The sequence below is a fragment of the Heliconius melpomene genome, chromosome 1, assembly GCF_056956725.1.
Source record: "Heliconius melpomene rosina isolate 202511_hmr_F chromosome 1, ASM5695672v1, whole genome shotgun sequence".
Classification (NCBI taxonomy): domain Eukaryota; kingdom Metazoa; phylum Arthropoda; class Insecta; order Lepidoptera; family Nymphalidae; genus Heliconius; species Heliconius melpomene.
In genome coordinates this window covers 13,219,735-13,238,780 of record NC_140389.1, presented here as the reverse complement: position 1 = coordinate 13,238,780, position 19,046 = coordinate 13,219,735, and the positions used below count along the sequence as shown (strand labels likewise).

Here is a 19,046-nt window from a genome sequence, read left to right as displayed (position 1 = left end):
ATAATTAATATTAATAAGCATAATATCTGAATTATCTAAACCTATCGAATTAGTTGCTGCAAATATTTTGTATCGATGGACATAGAATAATTTCAAACAAATTTCAAATTTTATTAATCACATAAACTGTCAGAATATTCTCATCTACTTTTTGTATAATAGATCATTAATCATATAATATAATTATTTTATTTGACTTCTTGTGTTTCTTCGTCTTTGATAAGGTGTTATTTTTTACAAACTAAGTCTTCGAACTATATTTATGTAAGCTTTACACATAGGAGATCAGTAAACTCAGGAAATGGCCACTGGAGGAACTTTTCTAGTACTTCAAATACTATAATATCCATTTGACATTGATGAGGGCACTTAACTCAAGAATGTAAGCTGTAGGTATATGTGGTAAATTTACCGAGAGACCGATTATTGTATGAGTGTTCTCTTCACTTCGTACGAACATATAACTTAATTAAGCACAACAACAAAAAAGAGAGGCTGTTGTGGTATAAGTAGTATAAACGTAACGCGACTATTGTGGGTGTCAATATATGTATTTATGAATATTTTTATTTCCTTGCTCTGGTACCAAGACAAAAAGCGAAAATAGGAAACGGAGTGTGTTAACACTAGCTAATACTAACAAAAAAAAAATACCTAAATAAGTACCTAATATAAGTATAAAACTAAGCGATAATAGTAAATAAACAAGTTTAAATACGCCAAGTACAATATATACAGTATTTAATACTATCAATACAAGAAAATCGATAAAAAAAGTCCCAAAAAGCATTCTTTATTATTAAGCTTTTATATACATAATATAAAAGCGGCCCCTATAAACCACTTTTTTGTCTGTTTGTGAAGACTTTTTTTCTTGAAAACGAGGAGGCCAAACTAAAATGAATATCAGAAATATTCAGTTCTACAGTAAAGTACCTACTGAAAAATCAAACTTCTAAGACATTGCAAACAAAAATTACGGATAAATATAACTACACTACTTCTCTCCACAGAACACATTTACTCAACTCAACTTCTCTCTGACAACCCCGCTAGATACTCCGTGAAGTTAGATTAGATTAGAAATCTGTGAAATTTTCAACTGTCTTAACTATCATAGTTCATGAGATACAACCTGGTGAAAGACGGACAGACATACGGTAGCAGAGTATTATCTTAATAGGTTCTACCCTTTGAGTAGGGAACCCAAAAGAAATAACTGTAGTAAATTGTCAAAACGTTAAATTGTTAATATTCTCAAAACAAAAGTTAAAATTAAACAGTTATAGTAACCACAAATATATTAGTTGGTAGGTATTAATAAGAATCATTGTGCTTGCTAAGTACAATGTGTATACAAAACTTTAGTTGTTTTGTTTATATTGTGCATTGGATTATCAATCTATTTTAGTTCCTATTTAAGTAAATAAAACTAAACTCTTTGTATTAGGTATATTTATTTTGATTACCTATTTATACACGAACGTTTGTTTTGGTCAAATCAATACGTGATTGTTCTATTTAACGATATTTATCGAAATTTAGTTTTCCTTGTTGCACAGTCATTGAATTTAATTGTTATTTTGAATGAATCTGAACATTATTATTTGTTTTGTACATGTGTGTTTAGGCGGCCAGTCATGGTGCAGAGGCACAAGCGAGCGACTGTAAATACGACAGGTTGTGGGTTCGATTCCCACTCGAGGAAATGAAATATTAAATATTTTTATTTCTTCGCACTGTTGTCGAAGCAAAGCGCAGAGTTAAGTTCCAACACTCAAGGAACTACCAATATTCGGCGGAAAATGAGGAGGAGGGATCTCAGTTTACAATGTATGTTTATAGACATTTTAACAATGTGTGTTATACACTCTAAATACACACTGTAATTTGTAAAAAATGAATTTTCAAAAACAATGGCAAGTAAATAATACAACTACTATGAGAAAACAGTTTATTCCGTAAAAAATGTAAACTTTTAAAACTTCGTCAATTAAAACAACTAGATATACCTAGTCGAAAAATATTTTAATATAAAAAAATATTAACAAGTTTGTAGCAAACAGTACAATGTAAATAAGAAAATCACCGATCCCACGCTTTACGCAGATTACGATAAAACCTTTTAACATTAAATATTTTAATAAACATTCAAGTATGTACAACATACACAGCACGAGTTGTGCGACCGCAATGAACACCACGCTCGCGCGTGATTATTTTTTGTTATATAATATAATACCCAATATGGTTTTGTAATGATTAGCAGATTTAGAGGTTGTTTTTACAAACTTTATTATAAAAAATTTTTTTTTCAAAACAGCCTTTAAAATATTCTTTCTAGACTTACAATACTAATTGTTCCCAATAAATTATTATCATATTAATATAATAAATTATTATTATATATTTTAAAAAATGTCATAAGTTTTGTATCAATACAAAATATTTTTGATGTAAATGTTATGGTTCAATACAATATAGGAACTTCCATAATCTATTATCATAAGTCATAAAAAAAACTTTATAGATTTTTTAAGTCAGTAGATTATACGATAATCTACTAACTATACCTACTTAATACTATATATGAATGTAATAATTGATAAATAAAGATAGGCATGACAAACAATATTGGAGTATTGAAAACAAAAATAGCTTAGTCATCATCTCCAGCGATGATCATATTAATATCCACTTATAAACTAATTGAATATCACCATTGCACAACTCTATCTTCCAAAGGCATTTAGGGCTTATATATAATGTGTGAAATAAAAGCATCCTACAATTAAATACAACAGTAAATCTGCAAGGTGAAATCTTTGACCTCTGCATAATCAATAAAATATGACAGGCAGTGCATACACTTTCATAACAACTGCTGTGATGACCTTAGGTCTCTTATTTTATGTGAAAAATTATTTTCCAAAACTACAAATACATACAAGCATTTCTTTTTAATATCTACCTATCATTTAATATATATTGTGATATTTATTTTATTTAATGAAATAAATTCAACTTGTCCTTAAAATGACCTTAGATTGTAAATACAATTTTGCAAGTAAGACTGGAATGTATAAAAAATATACGACTTTTTTAGTTCTTTCTTAATCTGCTATTATGCATAAAAATGGGGGAAAACATGCAAAAATTACCTTCACCTTATACCATTTTTTTTTTCTAATTTTCTGAAGGTTTCTGCCACTTGTATGAACCTGAATATTTAAAGTCACAGTCAGCTAACATAGAATCAGCCTCTTGAGGACCACGGGACCCATATACATATGATACTGGAGTTACATGTTGCTCTTCTAATTGCTTAAGAATTGGTGTAAATATACGCCAAGCTTCTTGAAGTTCGTCATTTCTTACAAAATGCATTTGTGTTCCAGTAAAAACGTCAAGTATTAATCTTTCATATGCGTCAGGTACTTCTGCTTGTTTATAACGTAAACTATAGGTGAGATCTAACTCAGTTTCTGTCAAATCAAATTTCATTCCTGGTGATTTACACATAAATTTCAAATATAATGCTTCACCAGGTTGAACACGTATAACTAATTCATTTCTCTTTGTGTGGCCAAAAATATCACCTGGTACATCTTTAAATTGAATTCTTACTTCAGCTTTTCTTTCATTAAGAGCTTTTCCACACCTCAGTATAAATGGTACACCCTGCCATCTGGTATTGTTAATATACATAGCAGCTAAAGCATATGTTGGGGTGACAGAATTTACAGGCACAGTAGGGTCATCAAGGTAACCAAGTTTCTCTTCCCCTTGCCCATTTGGGTTACCCACATATTGCCCTACAACCAAATCTTTGAGCTCTATAGGTTTTATATGCCTAAGAACTTTTACTTTTTCATCTCTTATATCATTAGGATTTAAAGTTACTGGCTTTTCCATTGCAACAAGTGATAATATTTGTAAAAGATGGTTTTGCATCACATCTCTTATAATACCAAAATTATCAAAATAACCACCCCTTCCCTCTGTGCCAAAAGGTTCTTTAAATGAAATTAGAACTGAAGCAATGTTCTCTCTATTCCATGATGGGGTGAAAATTTGATTAGCAAATCTAATGGTAAGTAAATTTTGAACCATTTCTTTTCCAAGGTAATGGTCAATTCTATAAATTTGCTCTTCTTTAAACAAGCTAGCTAAATGGTTGCTTAATTTATCAGAACTCTCCGAATCTCTACCAAAAGGTTTCTCTATTATAACTCGCGTGTATCCTTTAATTGCTAAGCAAGCATTCCTGATATTCACACTTACATCTTCAAATACATTAGGTGGAACTGCTAAATAAAATATTCTATTACATTTTGCGCCCTTTTCATTTCTGGAGATGTGTTGATTAAGAAGTTCATAATCAATTCTTTTATCATAAGAACCTGCAACGTAATCGTTAACTTCCCAAAATTCTTCAAGTTTTTTTTCATCGCCTGGACGTACTTTAATATATTTTTTTGATCTTTCTTTTATATCTTCTATAGTTAACTTCGATCTTGAATAACCAATAAATTTGGTTTTTTTTGGTAATAAGCTATCACGATATAAATACCAAAGTGTTGGATAAATTTTCTTCTTAGCAAGATCACCTGATGCTCCGAGAAGTACAAAAGTGTGAGGATACTCAAAATCACATTTATTTTCCATGGTCAAAGAAGAAGATAAATTATATTGAGAACAATACACAAAGTTTTCCTTATTGAATTTAATATTAGTATTTCTACTAATTATTTTAGCAATACGAGTATTTACAAACTAGATGTTGAATGAAACAATCGCACGATGCGAACAACGTTCTATTCAATGATTCGTGAGTTTTTAAACATTAACTTTAAAAGTAGAGTGTTGCCATTGCTATAAGTACAAAAGATAAAAATAAATTAACAAAATACCTTTTATGATATAAACCTGCTCAATATTAAATAAAGAGAGTATTATCTTTATATTACTATCGCTCTCTATATTGATTCTTTAAATTAACTAATAGGTGCTTCTTCATATGAAAAATAATAATGAATTATAATTAAATTACTATAATGCCAAATTTAAAAGCATAAAAATATTAACTTAGGTATATGAAATATTTATTTATTTATCAAGAAATGTAATAATAATTTCGCATATAGTTTGCATCAAAGTGTTATTATTAATACATAATTTTACAAATATTGCTGCACTTAATAAAAAATACTACTGTGAGTGGCATACAATAAACTCACGTTTGTTACACTTGCCAGATAAATGCTATAAATAACATTTATAGAATAAACTTTATGTAACAGTTATAACAATATTTTAATATAAATTAATAATATAAGATATTAATATATAGTTAAATAAAGATTTTCTTTAATATTTACTGATAGACCTCCCATATTATTAGATTTAAAATGACATTTGGATGACGTGACGCTATATGTTTTTGGTTTTGTCACTTGTGGGCTATGAGACTAAGAAATTTTGTATATATTAAATAAAATAAATTGTAATAATTACCTAACAATAGTGTAATAAACTTAAATATTGTGTTATTCTTTTAATTACTAGAAATTTGCTACAAAAGTGTATCATCTGCACTTATAGGTATATTTAGTTCAACGACCTTGTTACTGACAGGTTCATCGTTGTGACTGAAGTAATATATGAAAGTGGTGTTGTAGAAGATTAAATAAATTACGGGTGAGGATGGAGCCCTCGAGAGAACCAGGCAAGTACAATTATTTTAATAAATGTATATAAATATATTTTTAATATCACTTAATTTGTGAGGTATCACAAGAGGTGTCTTGGGGTACCTGAAACAATTACTAGGCTTGTATTAAATTATAATCCTTATTTGTTACATACCTGAGATTTTTTCTTGTTTGTTATATACCTTCAGATATATAACATATAAGAATATAGCAAAAAGACATATTTGTATAAACAGACACATACCTATAGGTAAAATCAAGTCAAATATTTGTATGTATTACATATAATAAAATGCTGGTTTACATTAGTACTGTTATGCCCAAATTAATAGAATATATTTCAACTTACTAAAGCTATAGCATATTCTTACAACAACTTTTGATAAATTACTTAAATATGATACAAATGGGTTACTGTTTTAATTTATATTATGCAGAAGGCTTACTTAAATTTGTTTTATTTTGTTTATGTAACATGTTCAGTTACATATACTAGATATTATTGTATTTAATTTTAATAAAAAGCTTATTAATGTTTAATTTAATTTTCTTTTTTTATATTAAAATAATTATTTTAAAATTTGTAACAATAATGATTATATTTTTTATTTTTCTAATATATATGTATTATGAATACACTAATAGCCATACTTAACTTAAAAAACATTTTTATGTCTATTGGACAATGCAATCTACATTGTCCAAGAAAGATATAAAAATAGTGACTTGTATAATACATAGATGGCGGTGTATGTAATTTATTTATATATTGACTTTATCATATATGATATAGAACATAAAATCATTTCTTAATTTAGAAAAAATGATAAACTAATTCATGATGTAGAAATAATCACCATATATTTTTTATATCTTTTTCAATATTTTGGGCAGTAAGAAAGTAAAAGTTAGATAGGTACAGTAAAGTTATATTTAAATTTAATGTTATTTAATTTTTTTTTAGCTATTATCTATATATATAAAAGGACTTGTCCTCACTGACTGAGGTAAGACGCACGCACAGCCTCAACCGCTGTGCGTAGAAACGTGATATTTGGACAGATGTTTACTTTCGTAATCTGCACATCCACTAAGAAGGGATTTTGGAAAATTTTAACCCTAAAGGGGCGAAATAAGGGTTCAAAGTTAGTATGGAAAAAAAATTAAATCGGCATCGATTCTTATAAAATTTGAAATTCAGACTCTTAAAAGTATTTAATTGAACACTTGTTTCATGGTTTTCTAGAATTCTTTCCATAAGGGTGCAAATTAGGGGTTGAAAGTTTGTATGGAAAAATTCTTAAATCGCCACCGATTTTTATAAAATTTGAAATTTAGACTCTTAAAAATATTTTATTGAACACATGTTTCATGGTTTATTAGAATTCACCCCTAAATACGTAAGCGAAGCTGCGCGCGTCCGCTAGTTTAATATAAATATGAATGTATATTAAATATAATTCTCAAATAATTCTAAAAAGCACTCAACGCCACGCTTTGCCTCGACACCAGAGCGAAGAAATGGAAATGTAAACGTAAATATTTCACTTCCTCGAGTGGGAATCAACCCCACAACCGTCGCGTTGCAGTCACATCCTTGGTTTGTCCACAACAGCCTCAAAAAAAAATTTTGTAGCTTTTTACCAGAGGAGAGAAATCAAAATATTTCAATTTATTTTTAACATTTTGTTAAGTTATTTTATACATATTTAACACTTAGATAAGAATTTCAAATTTTCATATAAATAATAGTATTATGTCTGAATAGCAGTAATTTGTAGGAATCTCCCTGCAGAGACACTAACAAAACAAACATAAATGTAACAAGTATATTAGAAATATGATGTAGCTTGATGATGAAGTATGGCATAATTTTGAAGGGTATGGACAGCTTCCAGGAGAGGCAAGTTCAAATCCTGCTGTGTACTAGTTTTTTTGTTTCTTAAAAAGAAAATTCAATTATTTTTTTTTGTCAGGGTGCGTATGACCATCACCTTACTGGCTACCTTTACTTTTACCTTGGCTACTTTGTCCCAGGTTATTTTAATGGTTTTTATCTGTTAATGAAAACTGTACATCATAATTAAAAACTTTTCCAAGTACAATTTATCTATTATTGTTCTTCATGAGATGTTTCAAACTTTTGATAATTAATTATATGTCAATGGAAATTATAATGCCCATACTAAATGACTTGTCTAGGCACCAATAGGCAGTAGTAATGTTTCATAATGTACCTCTGGAATTTTTATATGCCAGGGAAAAATTCTCACCATATTCAATTTTTACTAAGAAGCCACTAACTTATTTTTCATAGTTTTGCTAATGTACTACAATCGTGGGGTACAAAGTGTGACTGTAAAATCAAAAATCTGGTTGTGGGTTCGATACCCACGCGAGGAAATATTTATTTCAATATATATTTTCATTTCTTTGCTCTGGTGTCTCTTTGAGGCAAAAGCGCGGCGTTGAGTTCCGCCACACAGGAATTCGGCGGAAAGTGGGAAGCGGAGTGTTTTTAAACTAGGTTTCCTCTGCCTGCCCTGCTGTGTACGGGCGGGGGTTTTTCGGTGACCTTTTCTTAACACTATGAAATTCCTGGAAAAACAAAACCAGTAGCCAGTGTTCATCCTAAGGGGATTGAGGGGCCTCAAGTATCTCTATAAGAAATTTTATCACGTCGGATGGACAGTTTGGCCGTGATTATGTCACAGATAGACCTACACACGGAGTTACTTTCGAATTTATAATATTAGTATGGATTAGTATGAATATAATATTAGTATGGATACTTTATTATTTTTTAAAGTTGAAGTTGAATTGAATGTGGGTTGGTAGAACTTGCTAATCTCAGGACTATTTATCGAGGAAGGCTACATATAATCACTTAATTGGTTTTATTTAACCCACTGTGCCAGCAGTCAGGACACTTAAAATGTGTTTTCATACAAAACTCTTGTTTATTTCCGTCTGACCTCGCGGGCAAAGCCGCAGGTAAAAACTATGTCATTGTTAAAGTCTATTAAAGGATTTATTTTTCTTTCTTTTTTATAACAGCCTGCAGGATTTTGAAATGTTTGCCATATAAAATTAATTAATTATTTTATATGGCAAACATTTTAAATTTAAATAATGCAAAAAACTGATATTATAAAATTTTACAGTTACCGAAATTTTGTGAAAACATACATACTTATATAATAAAAATATAATTAAAAATTCCATAAAAAAATTATATATCTAGAAGATTTCAGGCGAACTTACGTATTCCGCAATAACTATAAAGCTTTTGTATTAAACAACATTAGACCAAATAGCGACGTAGTGCGGAGTCAAGCTCCACCACTCAACGCGTAATGTCCTCTCTGTAGCCCTCTGCCTATTCAGAGAAGCTATGTGGGAACAAACGTTAAGTTTTTTTAACATCTCACCATAACATTTGATAACCATGGATAAATAAATATATGTTAGTGCCCATGAAGAAGCGCCCTACTAATATTTTTCTTGAAGATTGACGCCGGTGTCAGTCTCATCAGACAAAACGAATACACTGACGAGATATTGCACATCTGTAATTTAAGCGATTAGGAGGAGTAGGGGGGCGCGTCTTCGTGAAGAGCAATATTTCCAAGAGCAAAAATATTCATTCAAGAGTAAAAATGTAGCCGGTTCAGTTGATTCTAGGACATTACAAGTTTATATTTTTAGGGAACTTATTGTACCTAACCTCACCTTCGCAAATTTCTTAACGATAGACCTAGTACAGATATCGATGTTTACAAAAGTGCAAAGTTTGGAAACCTTATGGACAAATAGTATGATGCGTTTTAAGGGACCATTAGCACGTGTGATGCATCGCGTCAGGCAGCGCGGGTGGAGGGCAGGGTGGGGGGTGGGCAGTGGTGTGCAGTGGACCACTCCACGTCGCACAAGGTCAAGGAGAATGATTAACAACGAAAATACAGCAAAACAAACGGTGGAGCGGGGAAGGAGGGCGGCGCGGCGCGGCAGTCACAGCAGCGACGTCGCTCGTCCCTGTCGCGTGCCCGGCGCCGGTCGCGACGCATTTGAAAATCGATGTACGATTTGTGACCGGCACTCAACACTAGTCATACATACATCGTAAATGTTGATCGAGTCCTATTAATGACCTACGATACGTCGGCACCCATGCGCCCTCGCCACTTCATTGCGAATACACCGCGCGTAGAGTCGAATACCAAAAAGTCCGAATAACTTGTGATTATTTTTTTATTATTAAACAAATTTATTTGATATAAATAACAGAGAAATCCAAAGGAAACATAGTTTACCACGATTAGATAATTACATACATGTCGGTCGTTAAAATAATATATTAAAGTGATTATTGGTGAATATGTATTTAGGTAACCAAAGATGTTTGTTGTAACTCAATACTGAAGACGTTCTAATATCTATAATGGCATCAATAATTGTCTTTTTTGTATTGTTGGTAAATATTTGTTGTGCGAGAGAGAAACCTCATGATGATGATGTGCCCGCGCCCATGCCGCGTAGTATAAGGTTGCAATGTTTTTAGTGATTTTACGCCCTATGTCTTTATCTGACAAGTCGTAAAGAACGTTGCAAGGTTGTCGGAGTATTGACTCCATTGGAGTGAACACGTTTATCTTTTCTATCACTCTAGTTGTTGCATTTTCATAGATGTATATCTTAATTTTCTAATGAGATAAGACATAAATTTCCTCATCTGATATAGGTTGACGTCAGGATGATGTAACTGACTGTCGAAAGCGTGCCAACCGGGGGCACTGATGAAGCAGGGTACCTCAACATAAAATCTGCTTAAACTCCGTTTTTGGTTACCTTGGAGGATGTTAATATTTATAGGATTTTTGTTACAATGCACCGGTTGCGATAATGAGCTTCATCATCATCATCAAATGATGGATTTTCAAAATCGATAAATAATTGTTTTTAATACTCATTCCTAAATAATGATTATGTCGGTAATATGGGTTATAGTATATATTATTTAGACTTACTTAATATTTCTAATTTCAATTGTACTGCTGCCATGTTATTGTTTATATTGTAGATGCTTCTTTTCAAAACTAATGATGATATCGATTTTATATTTATCTAACGGGAACCATATAAGGAATTTGGACAGTCCAACTTCGGACTGCTAGCAAAAGCTGTCTCGAATATAGATGCAATAAGCTGTATACGCAGCATCTTTAATCTTAAATTTTTAAAGTCACGTGGATAATGAATTGTAAAATTTTAATTTAGTACCAACTTTTTTATTTTATTTCTTAAGTTAATTATTTTGCAACAGAGTATTTAGTTTTTGTTAAAAAAATAAAACATGTTATTGTTTCGTTATAATTATACATGTAGGTTTTGCGTAACAGAACTTTTATTTTCGTTCATAGCTTTTTGGTATGTTGAGGTGAACTATGTATTAGTCCAAAGTTCTTTTAATAGTTATGGTGGGCTTTATTATATTAAATTAAATTGAGTTCTATTCTCACCCGAGAAAATTAAATACTTAATATTTTCATCCCTCGCTCTGGTAACTAGGCTAAAAGACTTAACACGCAACGCCTAAAGAATTCAACGGAAAGTGGGGAAAGGAAGTGTCTAAATGGGAAAGGAGTGTTTTAACACTAGTTTCTTCAAATTCTTTCTGCTTACCCTGCATCGTACAGGATACAGCGAGAAGGTAAAAAAATCATAAATACGTATGTGTATTGTAAACATCCAATACACACGTTGACACGACTTCATTAGGTGGTTATTCAAGAGGATTGTATCACTGCCAAGGTCTTCTGGTTTATTAGAATTCGTTGCCGCCCTCATACTAACTTAGTTTTGGCATACTAATACTCTGCTGAATTTGTTTTTGACAAATATTATTTATCAGTTTCAAGTATATCACGTTTTCGCATATATATTTTTATTAAATTCGTGACTATAAAGTAGCCTAGTAAGTATTTATTATCATATTTTATTAATCATTAAAACACTTATAAAACTAAAGTTTTTAAATAGAGCAATTAACTAACATTATGGTAATAAAAATATTTTATTTGAATTCTTGGTTGAAAAGAAACTAGAAAAATTCAATACCCTTTAGTTTCAGCTCACATTATTTTTAATGCTTGTTGTGGTCCTGACCATTCAATTTAAGACCAATATGAGTCTTATTTTAATAATTTTTGGGTGAAGTCAAGCGGGACGTCTTCGTCTCGATGTGTAATTGCCATTCCTCAATCGCTGCTCAGGCTGCTGAGTGTTTATGGTTTGTGTATTGTTGACGGTGAGTTCTTTATTACCTTGTGAGGCTCATGCTAGAAGCTCATGACGGCTGCAATTCACAATATAAATGCATTCATTCACTAAGTAACGTCACATATCGGACATTCTCAATAAAGTTTCAAAACTGTGTCAGTGGCACAAACACTATCCATTACACCATCTTCGACCAAATTCTCCCAAATTATAAGCAATTCCATTAGTTGATATTTTGAATCTTTGTGTACGTACACGAGTACGAGTGATTTCAGGAAAATTCTATTCTATTTCGGCCCAATGAAATAAAATATCAGGAAAAATAAAGCTTTAACATGTCATGTTATTTCTCAACAATTTTAACTGCTTTTTTAAAAGTGATGTTTGTTATATGTATGTATTCTCCTTACAACTTACGTAGGTCTTTTAACAATTTATAGATAACACTAAAGTTAAACAATCGTTAATAGTTTTTATTAGCGGCGCTTTAATGCCGAGCGTGTCTCTTTTGGTCGTTACATAGTTCTTGGATCTTGGGACATATATGGGTTAAAAATATCTAAATAGTATCGTGCTGGTATTGTAGTTTCTTTATTAGTTATTATAGAAATTTAAAGAAAAGAAAAATATACAACTTTAGCAAAATTTAGTATAACTACATCGAATGTTATTAAGACGTAATCGTTATCGTAGACTGCTAATCGCGGGCGTGAGTGAGCCGCGTCACGCCTGGGGAAGCGTTGCTTGGTCATGGCCAAGGTCTCGTTGCGGAGGACATTACATAACTCTTTTGCTAGGTTGTATTTATATATATCACTTGTTTGGGTTTCGATCACCAATTTATTTATATTTAAATAGTTTATCATACTTCGTTATATTTGAATTTGTAAAGTTACATTTTATAGCATCAGTATTCTTAGTTGTGTTGTATTCGCCATTCTTATTTTGAGTGTGACGTAAGTTCTACGACCCGTGACCACGGGTAACTAACTAAAAATCGTTCAAAGTGAGTGGCTGGGTTGTCGTAAAAACTTCACATTTTTTATCATGTAGAGCCAACTTGAAATGATTGAAGTTCATTAAGTGAAATTAGTTGGTGTTATTAAATTCGCCAATTCGCAAGAACAATTCATTTTATAAATTCTCATTAAAACTAAAATAGGTACTTTAATTGTTGTTCAAAAACATTCGACTCCACCAACAGGTTTTAGTGTATTAAAACGTATGATTTCATAACTAATTTGATATTTCAAAATACGAGCCGCGTGACTTGTGTTTTAAAAATAAAGAAAAATACTGTTCAGACAAGTTCCGGTTGCAGTCCCCCGCGCGTCTATCAACCGCCCCAGTGCTCGGGGGGCAGCGAGACTCGCCAATCTCGCACAGTGCAAACGAAAACCACCTGTAGTCGTCAGAGCATCGCCAAGGTCGCAGGCCCCCGTGGCTCGTTCCTCGCTCCGTTTACCTATATCTCGCGGCAAGTGCACGCGTCGCACCGCCCCCGCACCTTTGACTCACCGCACCCGCTGCCCGCGCTGCTCGCTGCTCGCCGCTCGGGTCAGCTCTAGGACGGACGTCTGACCTTGTTTTTAACGGCTTAGTTAGACCTTTGAAATTGCTAGTTTATATCTTTTGTTTTATAATGTTAAACACAACTTTTAACTTATGTAACTTGTAAGATGAAGCTATTAAAAGAAGGTGTCATATGAAAGTAGGTATACCTACCTATATAAACATTTTGCTAGAGTAAGATAAGCTGTGTGGACGATGCTGTCAATGTTAATTGTAGTTGGTTGGCACTGGGCACATCAAATCAAGGTCGCTTCAGATCGATAAAACTCGCCGGGTGTCAAGCTAGCTTTGTTTCACATTCTCGTGCAACGAACGCTGCATGTTTGCATTCGTTATTATCGCTCACTTTGAGGAAAGTAAAGAAAGTGGAAACATTCTTCGTGTTATTAGTAAATCACAAACGCAAAGATCATGCGAATTACTTTCTTAGATTATAATACATATAATATGTTAGTCTTGGATTACCTATTAAAATAGAAATGCTATAAAAGATAACATGTAGGTTTAGAAAATACAATGTTTATTATCCAATTGCTAATTATTCTTTTATTATTTTATGTCTCAATAATATAATTGAAGTAAGTCTTTCTTTCATTGTTAATATGTCCACTGCAAACTACCTGTTGTACAAAAGTTATAACACTTGTCAAGGGAATTCCAACAAGCAATTAGTTGGAAAGAAAGAAACTACGATAATTTTTTGGTTTCTATAGCTTTGTGCACAAAAAATCGGCAAACGAGGAAAATAATTTTATTCAGATATATTGAAAACTGGAAACTGATGTTAAAAAGAATAATATTAATGGAAGTGAACGTTGTTCTCAAGCAAGCGTAGATGCAGAGAATTATGCATATATTATCTTGTTTACAAATTTAGAAAGGACTTTTCCATTTTACATATATGTTTGCAGCATGTACGTGATATAGTCAGAATTGGATAATATATGAGAATAATGGTCCATGGATCCCATCCTCGTATTTATGGTGATATAACGAGTTGATAGCTATTTAATTTATTTTCAAATTAGTATTTAATAAACAGAATTTCTTATGATATTGATTTCTTCTTTTTACTGTGTTATTGATACTGTATTATTTACATATTTTAGTTCTGTCACTTAGTTGACACCGTAATAACCATTTTCGGACCATCAGTATATACTTACCATAGAATCGACTTGTCAAAGTCTACCGGATAAGAAACGCGAGTCAATAAATATTGATCATGCATTTTAAATAGAACATAAATAGGTATATTTTTGATAGATATTAACATGCGATCAGTATTGAAGCTATAGACAGATGTGTGGAGTGCAGTAGTAGTGGTTTTTCAGGAACTCGTTAATTGGGAGTTTTACAGTCCTCTATGAAGTAACAGCACGACGTTGGGTTGGCTGTATCTAAGAAACAGTATTTAATATAAAATTACAACGACGGTCGCCATATAAAATACACAAACTAATTTTATGATAATTACTAAAATTTTTATGTTATAATAAGAGAGGAGAATGAGAGGACTCTACAGAACGACTATATCTCTACAGAACGACTATATCTTTATAGTCGTTCTGTAGAGTCCTCTCACACCTTTGTTTGATCTTATTTATGTCCATCCTATGAAATGATTTCATACTTAATCATTCATATTTAAGTTTTTATATATCAATGGTGTATATCAATTATATTTATTTTAAAATAACAACGCAAAGCTAATTATTGGCTAAACATAAAAAGTGAATATAATAAATGACACCAACAAAATAAATATAGAGACCACTTCAATAATATTTATAGGGATTTATATTTATATGTATTATAATTTTTCATTGAATTGAATTATTAAGGATCTATTTTTGTCATATGACATAGCTACGTCAAATTTGTTATGTTTCGTCTTCAATAAGTTGGAGGACACTATATTCAATTTTTGATAAACATCAATAGGTACACGTGGAGGCGTCAGGCTACGTGCTAAATCTAAGGTCGTCCATATGTAGGTAAAACAAAATATATTACGAATGGTTGATTGAAGTTGAAATTTTGAAACAGATTTAAATGTTTTAATTTGGATTTTTAAATAAGTTAAGTTATTGATTTTTTTTAGAGTTTTTAAATATTTGAGTTTTCTTAATAGATTTTATTTACTTGGATATTTTTATGACACAATGTGTTATAGTGGTATAAGATCACAAAGTGATGTAAGCCCACGTCTTGGAAGAGGACTGTTTTCCTTTGTTTGACTTACTTTTTGTGTTTAATTTCTTTCTTCTTTTAATAACTTCTCTACTAATATCTATTTAAATAACATTGAAATCCGAATCTGAATGCAAAAAATAAAATAGTAGAGGCTGTAGTAGGTGCTCGTTCCACGAGTGACGTAAAACTTAATTACAATAACGACAGCAGCATTTACGAAGGCCGAACGCTAACAAGTTCAATTATTTAGATGATTTCTGTTCTGATATCACCATAAAATATTTTAAATATTACTCGATTCAATAGTTGTATGTCATTTACAACTCGGTGTCAGGAAAAAAAATCGATTATAACAACTAGTTTTTCGACATAAAAATGAGATTTATTCACGTATGATTGTATGCGGACCTTGAGCGAGCCTGTCGAGTCGAAACCTTCGTGCGGTAACCGCGCGGAAGTCGTCGGGTATATTTTTTGTCAATTTCGAGCTCGTTGAATTTAAGCGCGCATTAGTCACAAGCTAACCTTCACTGCTGGTGCTCGCGAGTCATTGTTGACGCAGTACGTGCATTGCGATATCGCCGGCGGTGCGTCGGCGCATCGGCGCTCCGGGTGCATTCACAGCCGCTATCACAATGTCACCACGTCTGCTTTGTGCGCGCTGTCTGTGACGATTCGCAGACGGATCGGTATACGTCGCAATTAAAACCTTTTTTATTTTTCATCACCCAAGGTTAAGTTAGAACGTAGATCGATTGATACCTCCAATCATATGGGACAACGGCTAGGTATATTCTGTGTTGAGTTCAGTAAGAGTGCCAAGTAGAGACGTAGTGCAGTGATGTGAGGATGTTAGTGCGTGGCCATGTCTAGCGTGGCAAAGAAAGACAAGCCGACCATGTCAGTGACTGCGCTGATCAACTGGGCGCGGCCGGCTCCTCCAGGACCGCAGCAGCCCCCGCCCGCGGCGCCTGCACCCACTGTCAATATGCTGCAGTCTCTCGGTCCGCCGTCCAACATGCCAACCGTGGACTGCTCTATCGACATGCAATGTAAATAAGCACTTTAATTAGTAATAATAGCTTTAACTATTTTATAACAATGTTATAAAATACATTAGCAATATAAATCAACTATTATATTCCACAAATACTTAAATATTTATTTACAATGTAATCTTTTGGTGGCACATATGTGATTCTGTTAAGACTTTTTATAATATCAGAAGAGAAATATGTTTTGAAGTAAACGTCATTTGCCGTCATGATTCGCAATTTATAAAAATAACTGCATAATAAGAAATTTTATGTTTTTACATGAAGAGTATGACGAATACTACTACATAGAATTTATATATAGTAGCTGTTTTAATTAGCTTCCATTTTGTTTCAATAATCATTAATCCTTTCTTCTTTAAGCAAAGTCTACCAGTCTGTAAACAACTCTCAGTTCTAATTTCTAAGTTGTAGTTTACGGGAGCTTGCTCTTGTAATTTGACTCAAAAGGTTTTGTACTCTAGAAATTTAATTATTTTGTTAATATGATGTTACATTTGTATATTAAAATGTTAAGTAATTCTTTATATTAGTTATTTAAAAAATCTTATTAATTCTTATTTTCAACTTCACGCTATAGGTATACCGCACGTAACAGGGGTTGGAACACAGGAAACCTAATAATCTAGTGTTAAGAAGTTCCTATTAAGACACTTTCATTTTTCATTTCACTGACATTGTCATGTCATGTGTGTAATATAAATTAAAATAACTTTACCTAAGTAGTAGATATCTATATATATAAAATCGAAAGGTCACTCACTCATCACGAAATCTCAGAAACTACATGTGCTAGGAATCTCAAATTTTGCATACGAGTTACTTTTAGGACGTTATTACTTTTAGGTGCTCGCTAAGACGGGAATTTGCAATATTCGACTTCTAAGGGGTTGTTTTTGGGATCGAAAGTTTGTATGAAACTTCGTTACTACAAATGCTAGGAATCTCAAATTTTGCATAGACGTTACTAGGACGTAGTCATGAAGACAGAAATTAATAATAACATAGTTCACGCGGGTGTAACCGCGAGCGGGCCGCTAGTATAATATAAAAAAATATTAGGTATATAAGGGGCAAAAAATTTAATGACTTTAATAGAACTTAAAGAGCAAACGTACTTACACATTTGGGAAAGTACGAAGTTATATTACTTATTCTACATAATGTTATATACGGATACTTGGTATAAAAAATATTTACCATATTAAATTTCTATATTTTTTTTGACCGAAGTACCATTATACCCATATTTTATTTGATAATTCTGCTATTAATGGTCATTTCTAGATAACATTAGGATAACGACGCCGAGTGATAAAATTACCATTAATTTTAATATTTCTAGCTTCTTTTTCCCAAAAACGCAAAAAAAATGTTTTACTCAATTATGAGGCAATATTGAGAAATTTTTGATATTAATTATAAAGATAATATCCATACATTGAAAATTAACTTTTTTATTAATGAAGAATTTAATATTTGAGAAACTGTGGCAAAATACAATAGTGAAAACTACATTTAAATCGGTTTAATAGTTTCGGAGATAGCTTGCACAAACTTAAAGACAAACGAACAAAAAAAATCACTTTTAGGTTTTATTACATCGATGAATGCCGTTAATAATAGATTTTCTCAAATACATTCCATGTACTGCAAACAAAGCAATGAGTTACAATTTTATTAAATACTAGTGGACCCGGACGCGGCTACGCCTGCTTGAACTATAAGAATATTTTCGCGTCGGTCATACTCATACAGTGCCGCCCGAAGGCTAGGTCATTCCGAATCAGTGACATCTCCTTAATTATTTATTAGAATGTTATACAGTAAACTTTAATTTCAATCTAGATAAAATGCCAAAAGTGACTATTATATTTATTTTCATAAGGATGAATATAAAAATGTCGCGGTAACGGTTGCGTAGCGACGCGACGGTTGTTATTAATATGGCAGAATAAATTGCATGTCAAATTAGAAAGTACTTTAAAATATATTAGTTTATATGTATAATGTAATGTTATATAGCCTATAGCACTTCTGAAGAATGCAGCTTTCATACAAAACAAAAACAATGTAAATCGGACCAGTAGATCCAGAGATCTTAGCGTTCAAACAAACAAACAAACAAACAAACAAACAAACAAACTCTTCCGCTTTATTATATTAGTATAGATTTCTCTTAGTCATTAGCTAATAAAATAAACTTTCTTCATCTACTCTATGTCTCTAA

The 19,046-nt window shown here is 31.9% G+C and overlaps 2 protein-coding genes across 3 annotated transcripts in view; one reads left to right on the top strand and one right to left on the bottom strand.

The window, feature by feature from the left end:
- Positions 1 to 1,940: 1,940 nt before the first annotated feature.
- On the bottom strand, positions 1,941 to 4,838 carry Zw (glucose-6-phosphate 1-dehydrogenase Zw). The gene has a single exon (XM_085187907.1). It carries the CDS (start codon positions 4,666 to 4,668, stop codon positions 3,187 to 3,189), a length of 1,482 nt encoding a protein of 493 aa, XP_085044033.1. The 5' UTR covers positions 4,669 to 4,838; the 3' UTR covers positions 1,941 to 3,186.
- A 725-nt stretch (positions 4,839 to 5,563) lies between these two features.
- LOC146541553 (protein ultraspiracle homolog) overlaps positions 5,564 to 19,046 on the top strand; it is a 29,932-nt gene continuing 16,449 nt past the window's right edge. The window contains exon 1 of one of the 2 annotated variants that reach the window (XM_085187895.1): positions 5,564 to 5,728. In XM_085187895.1, coding sequence (XP_085044021.1) covers positions 5,707 to 5,728 — 22 coding nt within the window. In that variant the 5' untranslated portion in view covers positions 5,564 to 5,706. Of the gene's footprint in view, positions 5,729 to 16,471; positions 16,814 to 19,046 lie in introns of those variants that run through there. The other variant, XM_085187886.1, reaches the window with a different exon arrangement.

Coding starts and splice junctions, on each gene's coding strand:
- Zw (XM_085187907.1), bottom strand. CDS start 4,668: ATGGAAAATAAATGTGATTTTGAGTATCCTCACACTTTTGTACTTCTC.